The 18,934-nt window shown below is 43.8% G+C and overlaps 1 protein-coding gene across 7 annotated transcripts in view; it reads left to right on the top strand.

Annotated features, from left to right (window-relative positions):
- The window catches only part of LOC125462881 (ras-related protein Rab-7b-like), a 32,425-nt gene that overhangs the window by 1,179 nt on the left and 12,312 nt on the right, over positions 1-18,934 (top strand). For 3 of the 7 annotated variants that reach the window (XM_059653354.1, XM_048553339.2, XM_048553341.2), the window contains exons 2-4: positions 9,545-9,606; positions 13,083-13,209; positions 15,090-15,305. In XM_059653354.1, the coding sequence (XP_059509337.1) occupies positions 9,554-9,606; positions 13,083-13,209; positions 15,090-15,305 (396 nt within the window). In that variant the 5' untranslated portion in view covers positions 9,545-9,553. Of the gene's footprint in view, positions 1-7,134; positions 7,283-9,544; positions 9,607-13,082; positions 13,210-15,089; positions 15,306-18,934 lie in introns of all 7 variants that reach the window. The other 4 variants (XM_048553343.2, XM_048553340.2, XM_048553338.2 and 1 more) reach the window with 2 other exon arrangements.

Below are 18,934 nucleotides of genomic sequence, written 5' to 3'. Positions count from 1 at the left end.
TTCAATTTCTACACTGGCTAAGGTTACCATGAAGGATTCTCTTTCTCACCTGTCCTGAAGTGTGGTGACCATCAGGTTAAACCACTAGCAGTTATCTCTGTCCAATGAGATGGTAGCCTGATGGTCAACTAGGTCTACAGTGACCTTGCCTTCATGACCGAAGAATGCCTGAAGCACCATCCATTATGATGATGTGATATGGCATTGTGGGTGGAACAGTTTAGAATCTCAGGAGAGTGGGACCTAACATCCAGACACTCCTCAAAGTCACTCGATCAGTGTCTACTATATCAATGTACATTAGAACCAGGTCAGCCAAGTGGACCTCATAGAACTTGAGTTCCCTGATTGGGGCTGTTAATCTGGTCCAATCAGGGAGCCCTAGCTGACAGATATAAACAGTAGTATCAAAGGTTCTGCTCACTCTGAGAGCTGACTCTCAGGGAGCTGGATCAGTGTCATGTAATAAAGCAACTCTTATTATCTCCAAGGATTTTCTAGCTGGACCCGATATTGGTTTCATTTATCCACGCTAGACTAATCAGACCCTGTCAATTCCTATACCTAAATGCCACACCTGACTGATTTCGAGAATTGCAGGTCTGATATGGGTAGATTGGATCAATTAGGAATACATTCAATACAGTTTTGAAGAACGGAGTGGGATCTCATAGAAACCGATAAAATTTTAATATTATGATTTAGGAAGTTTGAATTTTTTGATCTGGCCATGGAAGACTGGGCCAAGTTTGTGGAAAGAATGTTTTTTTTTCAGGCAAATCACATTGGAGCAGATGAAAAGCAACAAATAATTGTCCTGACAATGCGTGGACCCACAGCTTTTTCAGTGATTAAAAGACATATGTTTCCTGAGGCACCAGATACTAAAAGCCTTTCAAGAGTTGGCAGATTTAGTTAAGGAATATTATAACCTCAAGCCTTCTCTAATTCTGAGGCATTATTGGTTCTATTCAGCATTTCGAGAACCAAGGGAATCTGTATTGGGATTTTTGATGAGGTTAAGATGATTGGCAGAGGTGTGTGACTTTGGCTTAAAACTTAATGAGATGTTGCGAGAACGTTTGGTACATGGGATTAATGACACAACCATGCAAAAGAGCCTACTAGCTGAAGCATAGCTGGACTTCAAACAGGCACTACAATGGTTTTATCATTGGAAAATGCAGCCAAGTGGAGCATTGAGTTACAGGGTATTCCAATGGAATGGACACCCTTGCCAGCCTGACTGAGCTTGGGGAACACCACTCAAGTGAAGGCAACTGTATAGCCTCACTGAGGACATAACCCGACCAGAGGGACTCTAGGTCAGCCACCAGCAAAACTGCCATACAAAGCCAAGCCTTGGCCAAAGAGTTAATATTTTCTTCAGGATCCAGACAGATAAGCCATTGAGCCAAAGATTTATACAACCTGAAAAAAAGCCCCTTTGGTCCAACTTGCTCATGTTGGCAAAATATCACAAATCAGTCCAGTTATATTTGCGAGCATTTAGCCCATATCCCTCTAAATCCTTCCTGTTCCCATACCCATTCAGGTGCCTTTTAAATATTTTAATTGTACCAGCCTCCACCATTTCCTCTGGCAGCTGTTCCATATATGCACCACCCTCTGCATGAAGAAATTGCTTCTTAGGTCCCCTTAATAACAAAGTATGGAGCTGGATGAACACAGCAGGCCAAGCAGCATCTCAGGAGCACAAAAGCTGACGTTTCGGGCCTAGACAGGTCCCCTTTATATCTTTCCCCTCTCACCTTAGACCTATGTCCTCTAGTTTTGGACTCACCTTACCCTGGGGAAAAGACCCTTAGTTATTCAAGCTGTCCAGGCACCCCATGCTTTTATAAACCTCTATAAGATTTATAAACTTTGACACTCCTGGAAAAATAGCCCCAGCCTATTCAGCCTCTCCCTATAGCTCAAACCCATCAACCCTGGCAACATCCCTGGAATATTTTCTGAACCCTTCCACATTTCACAACATCTTTCCGAAAGCAAGGAGACCAGAACTGAATTCAATATTGCAAAAGTGGACAAACTATTGACATCCCAACTCCTACACTTGATGCACTCATCAAAGAAGTGTACTAAACACCTTCTTCACTACCCTGTATTCCTGTGATTCTACCTTCAATGAACTGCTTGGCCTGCTGTGTTCATCCAGCTCCACACTTTCTTACCTCAGATTCTCCAGCATCTGCGGTTCCCGTTATCTCTGAAGAAAATTTTCTTGTACATTTAACAAATTCGTCTCCATCCAAGCCCTTAATACTATGGCTGTCCCTGTCTCTGTGTGGAAGATTGAAATCCCCTACCTTTACAACACTATCATCCTTACACATAACTGAGATCCCGTTAAAAACTTGCTCTGAAATTTCCCACTGACTGTTGGGGACCTATAGTACAATCTCAATAATGTAATCATCCCTTTCTTATTTCTCAATTCCTCCCAAATAACATCACTGGACGTACTCCCAGAAATATCCTCACTTACGATTGTAATGTTCTCCCTGCCCAAAAACAACAATTCCCCTCCTCTCTTGCCCTCTGTTCTATCCTTCTAAGGCACCTATAACCTGGAACATGGAGCTGCCAGTCCTGCCCTTCCCCGAGATGAGTTTCTCTAATAGTGATGATATCCCAGCCCCATGTTCCCAAGCATGCCCTGAGTTCATCTGTCTTGCCTGTCAAACCTCTTGCATTGAAATAAATATGTTTAGTTTATCAACCTTACTTCGTTCTCTACCTTGATCTTGCCTCCCTTAGCTATTTAACTTGCTCTTCTTCTCAACAATACCAGCCTCAGACATATTTCTTTTCTCACTATCTCTTTGGGTTTCCATACCCACTTTACTAGTTTACTAGTTTACTGGTTCTCAAGTAGGCACTCGCAAACCTCCCTAGCAGGGTATTGGTCTTCTTCAAATTCAGGTGCAAACTGTCATTCTACCCCAGAAGAAATTCCAATGATATAAAAATAAATATTCCCTGCCCACTGTATAAGCTCCTCAGCCATGCCCAGATCTGCTGTATCCTCCTATTGCTCCTTTCACTAGCACATGGCACTGGGAGTAATCAAGACATCCTTGAGGCCCTACATTTTATCCTCCTGACTAATTTCCTATATTGTCCTTAAGAATCTAGTTCCTTTCTCTTTCTATGTCAATGGTATCAACATGTACAATGACTTTCTATTGGTCACTCCATCCTTTGAGAATAATGTGTGCCCTCTCCGAGACACCCTTGACCCTGGCACCAGGGAGATAACACACCATTCTGATGTATCGCTCTCAGCCACTGAAATGACTATCTGTGCCTCTGACTAGAGAATCCTCTATCACAATCGGAACCTAACATTCCCCTCATTGCAGTGGAGCCAATCTTGGTACCAGAAACCTGGTAGTCAGAGCGACAATCCCCTGAGAGTCTGTCACCGCCTACATTTTCCAAAAGCACATTCTTGTTTCAGAAGGGGATAGTCACAGAAGACTCCTGCACTACCTGTCTTCCCCTCTGACCTTTCCTAGAAGTAACCCATCTACCCTAATGTATCTGCAGCTTTTCTAAAACTGCCATCCTTCCTGGAACTGCCATCCATCAGACCCCTGGCTCCTGTAAATTCCTCATTGCCTGTAATTGATTCATGTGATCTGATAGGATTCACAACCAAACACTTCCTGCAGACATAATTATCAGGAACATTGAAATTCTCCCTAATCTCCACATCTGACAGTAAGAGCTCATGACTCTACTAAAAGCTATCTCTGCACCTTAATTTGTAGATCCAGAAAATAGCACCTTTACTACTCTGAAAACTGCCATAGAATAATTTAATACCTATGCTTTATGTTTTAAAAAAAATTATCAAGAAACAGGTCCCAGTAAAACATAAAAAAAATCCTCACCCTACTCACAATCGTAGGTTTACAAAAAAAAATCAGGATTGATAAGTTTTATGACTGTTAAAAGCAAAGCCCTATCTGATCAAATGAAATCCTGGCAGTGCCTGCTGTGAGCAGTTCCAATAATGACGTTTCTCCAAGGTCAGCCATGAATTTGACTGTTTGTTCATTTTTCTTGGACCAAACTCTAATTTCCAGAGTTGCTTGTAACTTCACAGTCAGTCCGCCATTGTAGTTGCTACAGGTATGTGGGCTCGTAACAACTAAAGAGTCCTAGTAAACCTAAATAGAGTAAGGGAACTCATACGCCTGTATCCAAGAGAATGTGCACCCTGGAAAGTCTACACACATCTGGTTTGGAACAGTTAAATTTCTGAACAGCATCCAAGTAGGAACCAATCAATACAAACATCTGGTTGAATGGTCAACCTAAAATAGGGGTTGATTGGCCGTTTCAGTGATGATAGAACCAGTCTTTAACAAATGCACTGTGGACACTAACGCTTTAATTTGTGCAAGATCTCGGCTAGATTGAGAACCTATACCAGCGACCTTTACGGATTAAGGGTACAACTGTTGTTCTGGCTTCTTACAAGAAGCAGCAGGTTCACTTACCACTGAATGCAGTCAAAGACTTGGACCCAGGTTTGATAGGCCGAAACTGGTTCATAAAGATTCAACTTGGTTGGCTCCACATTCTTCGATTGAAAAATGGCTGCCTGAGTGAAGTGCTAATTAAATACCTGCAGGTTTCTCAGGAAGGTATAGAGACTATCAAAGTAGCCAAGGCCAGTTTGTATGTTGGGTGAGTGATAATGGGAACTGCAGATGCTGGAGAATCCAAGATAATAAAATGTGAGGCTGGATGAGCACAGCAGGCCCAGCAGCATCTCAGGAGCACAAAAGCTGACATTCCGAGCCTAGGCCCTAGACCAGCAAGATTTTCCACGATTCTGCAAGGCCTGCTCAGTGCCATTTGATTTACAGCCAAAAGTAGCAGCAGAAATGAGAAGGCTGGGCAGTGAAAGAACCATGAAACCAGTCCAGGTTGTGGAATGGGCAACACTGGACGTACCAATTTTGAAGCCCAATGGGACAGTTTGCCTTTGTGAGGATTTTAAACAAATAGCAAACCACTTCTCACAGATAGATAAATACCCAGTCCCTCACATAGAGGAGTCATGTACAAAGTTGGTGGGGGATCTGTCCTTCACGAAGCTGGACAGGAACCAAACATACTTCCAATTGCGGTTAGATGAGGATTCTCAGCAGTATGCTACAATCAATACCCATAACAGTTTGTACCAATGTACAAGATTGACATTTAATTTGGGATATCATCAGTGAACAAATGTTCATTCAAGGAGATAAGGAGCATTTCAAAGAGGTAAGTGACTCAAGGAGCAGACAGGTGTTAGGAGAGCATTCCAGAGATTGGGAACTAAGCATAGTGCCAATGATGGAACGATTCGAATTGGAGTCCCATAGAAGACCAGAGTTGGAAAGGCACAGGGATCTTGAAGCCTGCAGCGTTATAGATTTCAGAGTTAGGAGGCCAGTAAGGGATTTGAAAGCAAGGGTGAAAATTTTAAAATTGAGTAAATTGAAATTGATACACTTCCTTAACCAAATTTAAATGAGGAAACATGTCCAAGTGAAAATGACCAACATTATGAGATAACACAGTGTGAAGCTGGATAAATACAGCAGGCCAAGCAGCATCAGAGGAGCAGGAAAGTTTGATGTTTCAGGTCGAGACTCTTCTTCTTCAGAAGAGTCTCGACCCAAAATGTCAAACTTTCCTGCTCCTCTGATGCTGCTTGGCCTGTTGTGTTCATCCAGCTTCACATCATGTTACCTCAGATTCTCCAGCATTGGCAGTTCCATGACCAACATTATAACAGGTTTGTACAATTAAATGGTTAGTTTGTAGGGTAAATTGCCATCTGGTGCAATGAATGTGAATTCAGTAAAAGAAATATCAAGGGATTGATGGCAATGCAGGAGGAAGTTGAAGGTAGTTCTGAGCAGATTCTACAGGGCCTCAGTCAACACACTCTGCTGTCTTTACCTATGTAGTTTAGTGAAGGGGCATTCAGAAGGGGGATAAAGCTGGAGAGGAGAAGAGTTTGCAATTGTGTTGAGGAGAGCAAGATTTTCCCTTTAATCATTCCTTGCTGTGTGTGGCTGCTTTAAGGGCAGTATCATCATGCATACCTTGGAAAAGAATATTGCTTGTGAGCGTTTGTTATACTATTTTGTACATTGTTGGATTGCTACAGGGCCATGCTCCCACACAACACAGCAAGAACACTGATAAAATGCAATAAGGTGATAAATGCTGCAGGTTTATGGGACCAACACGTGTTCAGCAGGCTGTAATTGAATTACAGAGTTTGGTTTAGGTTATAAAATGTGAAAGTAAAACTGAAGAGATTTATAGCTGATCTCTGACTTCTGAGATTAGATTAAAGCTACAAGATTACTCATGGACATTTGTGGTTTTAAATGAGAGAAATGAGATTGTATTGCTTTGCAACCCACCTGCCAATGGGCCTGAACTACAGATTTCTCATTGTTCTGTCCCAATTCATAAAGCACTGTCCAAAACTGAGTTACAATTCCACAAACACGAAGGGGTCTCAAGAATTAGTGTTATTAAGAAGTTATTGGTGACGTTTTACTGAAAAGCTTTACTTGGCGTTGGGCTCTTAGTTTGCTGCTAAAGGCTGCTCACAGAATGACAATGATGGCAGTACAGTAAAATTTGCTTTGTATTGTGATGTTCAATGGGAAGAATGAATGACAGTAAAATTCTTCAGTTTTGTTGATAAATCACCTGCGGCAGATTCCTAGAAAATTCTACATTGTGTGCGTAGAAATAAGGATAAATTATTCACGTGTAAAGTGAATTGCTGTACTAAGATCAAGTCCAATTCTCTTTGAAAGCAGAGGGATTGGGGTTACAGGACCAGGATGCACATATATAATTCAGTCCTGTTTTAAAGTGATTGTGCATATAAGTTAACATGGTACTTTGACTAAGTTTCATTTTAATTAAATTCTGGAATTTGCCACAATTTGGCAAACAGGGAAACAGGGAAACTGGAGTTTCTCTGCAGGACAGGACAAGGAGCTAACAGATGAGAAATGAAGGTGTACAACACCCCTGTTGAAAAGGGAATGTAATTACAATATAACATCTTTACTTCAGCAGATATCATTGCCAAAAAGCAGGAGTAGGAATTCATAGAATCCTTACGGTGAGGAAGCAGGCCATTCTGCCCAATAAATGCACATTGACCCTCTGAAGAACATCATGCACAAACCCACTCCTCTACCCCATACAATAGACACAGTTGGTAAGCATAATATAACTGTGAAAATGGAAAGTTAAGCTTTTCTGGACATTTTTGTGCAGATGTAGGACTTCAAGTATGTTATATGTATATATATGTGATTTTTAGAAACTTTATTGTTTATATATGTAGACTGTATGGAATTTGCAGCAGAGAAGTTTGACATGTATCAGTATTCATACTTCACACAAGCTTTTTCCTTCCTGGGCCTACCTATCTAACCTCACCAACACGACCTCTATTTCTTTCTCCTTCATGGATCAACCTAGACACCTCTGAAAGTTATTAATGCTCATCACTTCAATTACTGCATGTAAAAGCAGGGGTCCAGTTTTTTTTTACCTTAATCGAAGCCAAGAACTTTCTTCTGAATTTTTCTTTGGACATACAGTGATTATCTCAGGCCCGCAGCACCTAATTTCAGTCTTCCACAGTTGAAAATGTTTTCTCCAAATACCCCATCATCATTTTGATGGCCTCTGCTAGGTCACCATTCAACATTCTATTTTCTAGAGAAAATACTGTCACTTAAGTAGTCTTTCCTGACACTCGTAGTGTCTTCGTTATGATAACAGCCTTGTAAATCCTTTATGAAACTCCTCAAATACTTCTATACGTTTTTATAAACATGAAGACCCTGTAAAATCCAACTGATATCATTCCCATATTGTAGTAATAATTACCTTGGCAACATATCATTGAGCAGCACAACAACCTTTGTAATAAAGCTAAAGTAAATTATCCTGTGAAGATTCAGTGAAAGTTATTGATGTGAAATACTAAGACCTTTTCTCTGTAATTGATCGCTGATAAATCCTGTAAAGAACTCAAGAGAAATGCCTTTACTCAGAGAGAATGGAACACTCACTTGTGCACAGAGAGGTTGGAGATCCTCAGACAGCACCTTCCAAACCCAAAACCATGTCAATCTAGAAGAATAAGAGCAGCAGATATGTGGGAATACCACCACCTTCAAGTTTGCTTCCAAGCCACTCACCATCCTGACATGGAAATACATCACTGTCCCTTCGATGTCGCTGGATAAAAATCCTGGAATTCCCTCCCTATTGGCTTTGTGGATCAACCCACAGCAGGCGGACTACAACGGTTCAAGAAGGCAGCTCACCACCACCTTCTCAAGGGCAGCTACAGATGGACAATAGATGCTGGCCAACCCAGAGATGCCCACATCTCACAATAAATAAACAAAACAATATAAAGTAAAAATACATTGATACCTTTAAGGGATGATTAGATAAGTGTATGAAGGAGAATGGAGAGAACGTTGCCTTGTTAAGATAAAATAAATTGGAACCGGATAAGGCTTGTGCAGAACAGAACAGAAACTGCTTGGCCTCCTGTGTTCATCCAGCTCCACACTTTGTTATCTCGGATTCTCCAGCATCTGCAGTTCCCATTATCTCTTGCACTGGCATTGGCCTATTTTGTTTTCGTTCAAGCCTGTATAATTCCTGTCAAGGAAGTTCCCTAATCTGCTGAATGTTTTCAGAACTTTTCATTTGTATGTGCAATGAATTCAGTTCGACTCATTTCTGAACTCTAGGCCAAACAGCCACATGAGCTAACCAGCATCCCAACTTCCCAGTTAGATTATTATCAAGGAACCTGATACAAACATGACAGAAGCTTCAGTGGCTGGGGTGGGTGGGAAATGGGTAGAAGGGAGGTGTTTAGAAGAATAAAGCAGGTGTGGGAGAATGGGGTGAAAGAGGGCAAGATTTTTATTGAGTTGATTTTGGCACCTTTTAAAACCGGCAAACTGACACTGAGATTTGTTACTCTTGGACTTCCCAATTTTCACCGGAGCCTTTTAGGAATGCCAGCATGCCTAACCCAGTCAGCTCCAAGGTGAAGATAGGCATGTCCTACTCCTATGCAATTTTCATGGTGTCGAGCTAGATGTTTAAAGGGTGGTGAATCATAGCCCAGCAGAGGCTGGTCAACCTACAGCTCGAGGACTCAGCAGTTCAAGAAGGCAGCTCACCACCACCTTCTCAACGGCAACCAGAGATAGGTAATAAATGTGCCCACGTCCATGAGTGAATAAAAAATAACTTTGGATAGAACCTCCCTGATGAAAAATGCTGAGTTTGTTTTTCCATCAAGTTCAGATAGGTCACATCAGAGTATGCCCTATTAGCAGCTACATCATTCAAGTTTATCTGTTCATAACCATTAAGGACATGTTTCTTTCAGTCAATCGATGACAAAGTATATTCCTATCTTCCTGTATTTCTTTTCTAGGCACCATAGATGAGCATCAACAAGGGAGTGGGCTTGAAAATAGTTATCCTTGGTTCCCTTGGGTATGTATTAGCAGAAGTGCAGCTTTTAAAAATATGTATTGCAAGCATTATTTATTATTCAGACATATTTGGGAGAATATGGGAGGAAAGAGGAATGAAACAAATTTATTTTATGACATCATCAAGTGAAATCAAAGCACAGTAAATTACTAAATGATAATACTTCTGTAACTTGTCAACAATGTTAGCTGTAGTCTCTTTTTGGACGATGGTTAGTTTGTTGCTCCGCAAAGCCTGTTTGTTCACAGCTTGGAGGGTTGCATATTGCTGAGATTCTTTATGGGCAAAACACCAATCAAGAACATGTCTTTCTTTGATAATGGTGGTGAAGTGGCCATGTCACTAGATTAGAAGCCAAGGGTAATGATTTGGGGACATGGGTTCAAATTTTACATCTGTACCCCCCCTCTGATGACTGTGTGTCCACCCTCAATGTATCCTTTCCAGAGAAGGGCTACTCACTGAGAATGCAACATTAGAAACTAACTTCTTTGCAAGTGTATGCTTCACTGATATATGACTGTCTCTCCATCCTCTCAAAAGCCACTAGATTGTACAGGATAAAATATAGAATTCTGTTAAACTCTGGGCAGACCGAGGGACAAGCCATCAGTAATATCAACTTCAGTTAAATATTCAAAGGCAGGCTGGTTCAGTGGCCGAGGTACAGTTTTGGAAAAATCATTTGAAAGAAATAGTAGATTCAATCCTGAATATTCCAGATGCTATTTCTTAATATTTCCACATCCCTGCACTTGTCCGAAATCAAGAAAGTGCATTCACACATTCATGTAAAAACATCTACACAGATAGCTCAATGCCTTTAAGTGCACAGACAGAAAAAGACTAGCAATTTTATAGTACCTGACACATCAGATGAATATTTGACAGGCTCCCCAGAGAACATCCTCTGCAATCCTTCCAACAGATCGGAGTTTTTATTTATATCCACCTGAGAGGGCAGATGGGCCTCAGCTTAACATCTCATCTGAAGGGAGGAACCTCTGACAGTGCAGCACCCCCTTGCTGCAGTGTGGGTCCATCAGCCTAATTCCTCTGCTCAAAATACATAGAAACATCGAAAATATTTCACCCTTCGAGCCTGTTCTGCCACTCATATTGATCGTCCAACTCAAAGCCCTGCTCCTGCTTTCTCCCTAAACACTTTGATTTCTTTAGCCCTAAGAATTATAGCTAACTGCTGCTTGAAAACTTTCAATGTTTTGGCCTAAACCACTTTCTGAGGCAGAAAATTCTACAGGCTCACCACTCTCTGGGTGCAGAAAGTTTTCTCCATCTCGGTCCTAAATAACCGATTCCACACTCATGGATTGTGATCCCTGGCTTTTGATTCTCCATTCAACAGGAACGTCCTTTTTAAAAAAGTTTTATTTATTCATTTTATGGGGCATGTGTTTCTGTGGCTGGACAGCATTTATTGCCCATCCCTAGTTGCCCTTGAGAAGGTCATGGTAAGCTGTCTTCTTGAACCACTGCAGTCCGCCTGCTGTCGGTTGACCCACAATGCCATTAGGGAGGGAATTCCAGTGTCAGTGAAGGAACAGAGGCAGATTTCCAAGTCAGGATGGTGAGTGGCATTGTGGGAAACTTGAAGGTGGTGGTGTTCCCATATATCTGCTGTCCTTGTCCTTCTCGATGGAAGTGGATGTGAGTTTGGAAGGTGCTGTCTGAGGATCTTTGGTGAATTTCTGCAGTGCATCTTGTAGATAGTACACACTGCTGCTACTGAGTGTTTGTGGTGGAGGGAGTGGATGTTAGTGCCAAATCAAGAGGGCTGCTTTACCCTGGATGGTGTCAAGCTTCTTGAGTGTTGTTGGGGGTGCAATCATCCAAGCAACTTGCATTTCTTCTTTTTAATCCTGTTAGAATTTTATAGATTTCTATGAGATTCCCCTCATTTTTTTTGAACTCCAGTGAATATAATGCTAACTGTGATAACAAGATGTAGAGCTGGATGAACACAGTAGGCGTAGAGCTGGATGAACACAGTAGGCCTAGGTCTAGGCCTGAAATGTCAGCCTTCCTGCCCCTCTGATGCTGCTTGGCCTGCTGTGTTCATCCAGCTCTACACCTTGTTATCTCAGATTCTCCAGCATCTGCAGTTCCTGCTATCTCTGAAATAATCCTAACTTGACTGAAGCTTCTCTTGAGCAAACATGGACATGATGCTACGCAAGAAAAGGAAATTGTACAATTGCAAATCTCTCATTACGTCAGCTCAAGGTAAATCGGGCATTTTTCTGCCCTCTCACCAACAAGCTAAGGGTAGTGTCTCTCCCCTTGAGCCAGAAGCTCTGGGTTTGAGTCCCAATCCAGCACTTGATAATCAAGGAAGGTGCATTGACAACACTGCCAAACAAGTTGATTGTCAATCTGAAAATCCTTTCAACATGCGCCAATGGCCTGCAGTTAAGAGTGAGGATGATTCCTGGTCAGCCATGTGATGGAAAGAATGTTGGAGCCTCTACCAGCACTATCCGCAGCTCCACTGAGGAACGCAGGAACAAGTATATGTTGGCACAGGAACGTGGTCTCCCTGAGTGATCTATAACTCCCCAACATCATGGAGGCAACAACATACCTCAATAGCCTCTTGGAGCTCACCAGCAAGTGCACCATTCTCTAGCCAATCTGAGTCATTAAAATTGTAAAGCAAGGAAATTCTATTAAATTTATATAACACCCCTTGTATATCACCAGTTGAAGCAGCATGTACCATTCTAGTCTCCATATTTCATAAATGGCGTAGAAGGAAAGTGCAAAGCTGCTTGCACGGGTGACAGCACATTATTATAAATTATAACTATCAGACAGAACAGACTGTGGTATTCCCTCAGGAAAAGAGAAGGCAACAGGGATGACCAATTAAGTTTACTTTTAAAGTTAAGGAGATCTTGGACAGGACAGATGGAGAGGAAACAATTCTTTTTGTGGAGACCTCTGAAATAAAGGGTTATAAATATAGGACAGTGACTAATGGATCTAATAAAGTATTCAGGTATGAACTTCTATTGCACTGCTGCAAGATTTAGCTAATGAATGGCACTAATGCACTTAAAGTGATGTCGGGTAAATGCCTGAGGGAGAATGGAACAGCATTTTCTGCTGACACGGTGAGACGATGTTGAGGAGGAGTGTTTGTGTGGAGCATAAACAGTAACTTAGATCAAATGACCTAAATGTTTCATTTTATTGCTGTACATTCCATGTGATTCTCTGTATTAAAATAACCGATTAATCAACAACACCCCAGCACACTTGCATCAGTTGGCACTTAAGAACCTCTCAATCTCGAGTAGATCTGGGCAGCAAATTCAAAGAATCGCACTGCATGTGTCACGTGACTCCTTCCCTGAAAAATCTGCATTTTGCAACATTTTAGTTGGGGCAGGTTTGAGCGCCGTCCGAAAACGGAGGTTAAATCATGACTATATTTTCTGAATCCTTTGATGTAGGGTTGGTAAGACCTCTCTTCTGAACCGGTATGTCAATAACAGATTCACTCAGGAGTACCGTACCACCCTGGGAGCAAGCATCCTTCCAAAAGAGATCAGAGTGGATAATACATTGGTGAAGCTACAGGTGAGGAATATTTGTCCTGCTTCATCACAGGTCCCTGTCCATGTGGGACAAACTGAAGACCAAACTGCTCTAGTATGATAACAAAGTGTAGAACTGGATGAACGCAGCAGGCCAAGCAGCATCAGAGGCCCGAAACGTCAGCTTTCCTGCTCCCCTGATGCTGCTTGGCCTGCTGTGTTCATCCAGCTCTATACCTTGTTATGTCAGATTATCCAGCATCCGCAGTTTCTGCTATCTCTGCTCTAGTATGACATATGATTCCTGTAATTCTTGTTTTACTCATTCATGAGATGCGGGCATCACTGGGCAAAACCAGAATTTATTGCCAGAAAAGCAGTTAACAGTCAACGATATGATAATGGGAACTGCAGATGCTGGAGAATCCAAGATAACAAAGTGTGGAGCTGGATGAACACCTCCTCCCTCACCCCTATCCCAGGCCCCAAAATGACCTTCCATATCAAGCAGATGTTCACCTGCACATCTGCCAATGTGGTATATTGTATCCATTGTACCCGGTGTGGCTTCCTCTACATTGGGGAAACCAAGCGGAGGCTTGGGGACCGCTTTGCAGAACTCCTCCGCTCGGTTCGCAACAAACAACTGCACCTCCCAGTCACGAACCATTTTAACTCCCCCTCCCATTCCTCAGACATTCCTCCTGCAGTGCCACAATGATGCCACCCGAAGGTTGCAAGAACAGCAACTCATATTCCGCTTGGGAACCCTGCAGCCCAATGGTATCAGTGTGGACTTCACCAGCTTTGAAATCTCCCCTTCCCCCACCGCATCCCAAAACCAGCCCAGTTCTTCCCCTCCCCCCACTGCATCACAAAACCAGCCCAGCTCTTCCCCTCCCCCCACTGCATCCCAAAACCAGCCCAGCCTGTCTCCGCCTCCCAAACCTGCTCTTCCTCTCACCCATCTTCCTCCCACCTCAAGCTGCACCTCCATTTCCTACCTACCACCACATCCCGCCTCCTTGACCTGTCCATCTTCCCTGGACTGACCTATCCCCTCCCTACCTCCCCACCTATACTCTCCTCTCCACCTATCTTCTTTTCTCTCCATCTTCGGTCCGCCTCCCCCTCTCTCCCTATTTATTCCAGTTCCCTCTCCCCATCCCCCTCTCTGATGAAAGGTCTAGGCCCGAAACGTCAGCTTTTGTGCTCCTGAGATGCTGCGTGGCCTGCTGTGTTCATCCAGCTCCACACTTTGTTAACAGTCAACGATGTTGGGCAGCACAGTGGCTCAATGGTTTGGACTTTTGCCTCACAGCATCAGGGACCCAGATTCAGTTCTGGACTCCACATTGTCTGTACTCTTCAGAGCCCTGGAGATGGCTTGAATGGCCTCTTTCTGTACTGTAGGGATTCAATGTTGTGATGGGCCTGTGGTCATCTAGGCCAGACCAGGTAAGGACTGTAGATCCCTTACCATAAAGGAATCAGACGGGTTTCACCAACAAGCAGCAGTAGTTAGAGGGTCACTGTTAGACTAGCTTTTTTGCTTCCAAATTTCACATCTGCCATGATGGTATTCACACTCACATCCCCAAAACATGAACCAGGGTTTTGGATGACTATTCAAATAACGTTACACTGCACCACCATATCCTCCTATTATTCCAGTAAGAGTACCCATGAAAAATTTTAACAAAAAACAACCTGTTTCACTTATACTGTTTTGAGAAGTATACCTCCTGTCCTTTGCTGGTCAGACCCATGCTGTGAACTGATTGGTTTTTCACTGCTGCCCAGGACAATTTGAATGGGTAATGAATGGGCAACACCCATATCCCATGGATATTAATATGGATCACGAATGAGGCAAACATTTGACCCCATATTGACTGACTTGCTTTTTGTTCTTCAATTCAGATCTGGGACACTGGAGGTCAGGAGCGTTTTAAGTCACTGGTGCCTTCCTTCTCTAAGGGTTCAGATGGCTGTGTCCTCGTTTTTGATGTGACTGATCGAGACTCTCTATATGCTCTGGAAGGCTGGAGGGAAGAGATTTTGTTGCAAATTCCTTTAGAATATAAAGATTACCCTTTTGTTGCACTGGGCAATAAAGTTGATCTAACAGAGAGGCAGGTAAGTTGTTACAAAACCTTGCAATGGTAGAACGCAGAAGGTGTCTATTTGAGCCATCACCTCTGTCACAGTCCTTTGGCAGAGCTTTCAATTTGTCCCACATATAGTCAAAACTCCGCGATTTTAACCTTCATATGTATAGAACATAGAACATTACAGCACAGTACAGGCCCTTCGGCCCTCGATGTTGTGCCGACCTGTCATACCGATCTCAAGCCCCACTAACCTACACTATTCCATGCACGTCCATATGCTTATCCAATGACGACTTAAATGTACCTAAAGTTGGCGAATCTATTACCATTGCAGGCAAAGCGTTCCATTCCCTTACTACTCTCTGAGTAAAGAAACTACCTCTGACATCTGTCCTATATCTTTCACCCCTCAATTTAAAGCTATGCCCCCTCATGCTCGCCGTCACCATCCTAGGAAAAAGGCTTTCCCTATCCACCCTATCTAACCCTCTGATTATTTTATATGTTTCAATTAAGTCTCCTCTCAACCTTCTTCTCTCTAATGAAAACACATCAAGTCCCTCAGCCTTTCCTCGTAAGACCTTCCCTCCATACCAGGCAACATCCTAGTAAATCTCTTCTGCACCCTTTCCAAAGCTTCCACATCCTTCTTATAATGCGGTGACCAGAACTGTACACAATACTCCAAGTGCGGCTGCACCAGAGTTTTGTACAGCTTCACCACAACCTCTTGGTTCCGGAACTCGATCCCTCTATTAATAAAAGCTAAAACACTGTATGCCTTCTTAACAGCCCTGTCAACCTGGGTGGCAACTTCAAAGGATCTGTGTACATGGACACCGAGATCTCTCTGCTCATCTACACTGCTAAGAATCTTACCATTAGCCCTGTACTTTGCCTTCCGGTTACTCCTACCAAAGTGCATCACCTCACACTTGTCTGCATTAAACTCCATTTGCCACCTCTCAGCCCAGCTCTGCAGCTTATCTATGTCTCTCTGCAACCTACAGCATCCTTCGTCACTATCCACAACTCCACCGACCTTAGTGTCGTCTGCAAATTTACTAACCCATCCTTCTACGCCCTCATCCAGGTCTTTTATAAAAATGACAAACAGCAGTGAACCCAACACCGACCCTTGCAGTACACCACTAGTAACTGGTCTGCAGGATGAACATTTCCCATCAACCACCACCCTCTGTCTTCTTTCAGCAAGCCAATTTCCGATCCAAACTGCTATATCTCCCACAATTCCATTCCTCCTCATTTTGTACAATAGCCTATTGTGGGGAACCTTATCGAACGCCTTACTGAAATCCATATACACCACATCAACCGGTTTACTCTCATCTACCTGTTTGGTCACCTTCTCAAAGAACTCAATAAGGTTTGTGAGGCACAACCTTCCCTTCACAAAACCGTGCTGACTATCCCTAATCAATTTATTGGCTTTTGAAAGTTATGCAACTGCCCTTTCAAGCAGTGAATTCAAGGTCATAACAATGCCCTGCATTTAACAAATAACCTCATCATCCCCGGCCTTTTTGCCAATTATTTCCTATCTGTACCTTCTGCCACCTGAAAGAGTTTCCTTTATTATTTCTTTCTCCCCATCAGCTTTGTCAACTTTTGATCTCCATTCCACAAACAGCCACAGATCAACTGTTAATGACATTGATAGATTTGTGTTAGCCAATGGCATAGAGGGAAATGAGGTGACAGCAGGTATAACCAGCTGGATTAAACACTCCCACACAGAATCCAGCATTTGACTAACCCACTGCCTATCTCTGCACTACTGCCATTGATAGAGGGCAGAGTGGCACCTGCCAATTGTCAAAGTTAAGTCCTTCAGTGGATAATTATAGCCAACACTGGGACTCATCCCAGAAACACCAGAAATCAACTGTTGCTTGCGAAGAAGATCCACACCAGGCAGTTAGCCTGGCAGGTCTCCATGCACAGGCTGGTGCTGAGAGGGCTGGTTAAGTCCCTCCTTAATGCATCAGAGGGCAGCATCACCCCACCTCCCCCCCACCAAATTCTAGCTGCCTACTCCAATGGACTTTCAAACCCCAGCACCACTCCACTCAATGGCCTTTCTCACTGACTGACATCAGATTTATTTCCATCTCAGGCAACCAGCTTGTAACTGATGTCCATTTCAAGCCCACCGACTCCCACAGCTACCTAGAATACACCTCCTCCCACCCACCCTCCTGCAAAAATTCCATCCCCTATTCCCAATTCCTCCGCCTCCGCCGCATCTGCTCCCACGATAAGACATTCCACTCCCGCACATCCCAGATGTCCAAGTTCTTTAAGGACCGCAACTTTCCCCCCACAGTGGTCGAGAACGCCCTTGACCGCGTCTCCCGCATTTCCCGCAACACATCCCTCACACCCCGCCCCCGCCACAACCGCCCCAAGAGGATCCCCCTCATTCTCACACACCACCCTACCAACCTCCGGATACAACGCATTATCCTCCGACACTTCCGCCATCTACAATCTGACCCCACCACCCAAGACATTTTTCCATCCCCTCCCTTGTCTGCTTTCCGGAGAGACCACTCTCTCCGTGACTCCCTTGTTCGCTCCACACTGCCCTCCAACCCCACCACGCCCGGCACCTTCCCCTGCAACCGCAGGAAATGCTACACTTGTCCCCATACCTCCTCCCTCACCCCCATCCCAGGCCCCAAGATGACATTCCACATTAAGCAGAGGTTCACCTGCATATCTGCCAATGTGGTATACTGCATCCACTGTACCCGGTGCGGCTTCCTCTACATTGGGGAAACCAAGCGGAGGCTTGGAGACCGCTTTGCAGAACACCTCCGCTCAGTTCGCAACAAACAACTGCACCTCCCAGTCGCAAACCATTTCCACTCCGCCTCCCATTCTCTAGATGACATGTCCATCATAGGCCTCCTGCAGTGCCACAATGATGCCACCCGAAGGTTGCAGGAACAGCAACTCATATTCCGCCTGGGAACCCTGCAGCCATGTGGTATCAATGTGGACTTCACCAGTTTCAAAATCTCCCCTTCCCCTACTGCATCCCTAAACCAGCCCAGTTCGTCCCCTCCCCCCACTGCACCACACAACCAGCCCAGCTCTTCCCCCCCACCCACTGCATCCCAAAACCAGTCCAACCTGTCTCTGCCTCCCTAACCGGTTCTTCCTCTCACCCATCCCTTCCTCCCACCCCAAGCCGCACCCCCAGCTACCTACTAACCTCATCCCACCTCCTTGACCTGTCCGTCTTCCCTGGACTGACCTATCCCCTCCCTACCTCCCCACCTATACTCTCTCCACCTATCTTCTTTTCTCTCCATCTTCGGTCCGCCTCCCCCTCTCTCCCTATTTATTCCAGAACCCTCTCCCCATCCCCCTCTCTGATGAAGGGTCTAGGCCCGAAACGTCAGCTTTTGTGCTCCTGAGATGCTGCTTGGCCTGCTGTGTTCATCCAGCCTCACATTTTATTATCTTGGAATTCTCCAGCATCTGCAGTTCCCATTATCTCTGGAAAACAAATGAGGTCTTTTTTTGCTACATTCTGTGCCTGATTGAAGCCAAATGCAAGAGAAAGTGGGAGGCAGTACAGGAAAAAAAGGAAGGAACAAAACATAGGCCTTCCAATCAAATCAA

The sequence above is a fragment of the Stegostoma tigrinum genome, chromosome 21, assembly GCF_030684315.1.
Source record: "Stegostoma tigrinum isolate sSteTig4 chromosome 21, sSteTig4.hap1, whole genome shotgun sequence".
NCBI classification, from domain to species: domain Eukaryota; kingdom Metazoa; phylum Chordata; class Chondrichthyes; order Orectolobiformes; family Stegostomatidae; genus Stegostoma; species Stegostoma tigrinum.
The sequence above is the reverse complement of the archived record's forward strand: the minus strand, read 5'-3'. Positions and strand labels throughout refer to the sequence as shown.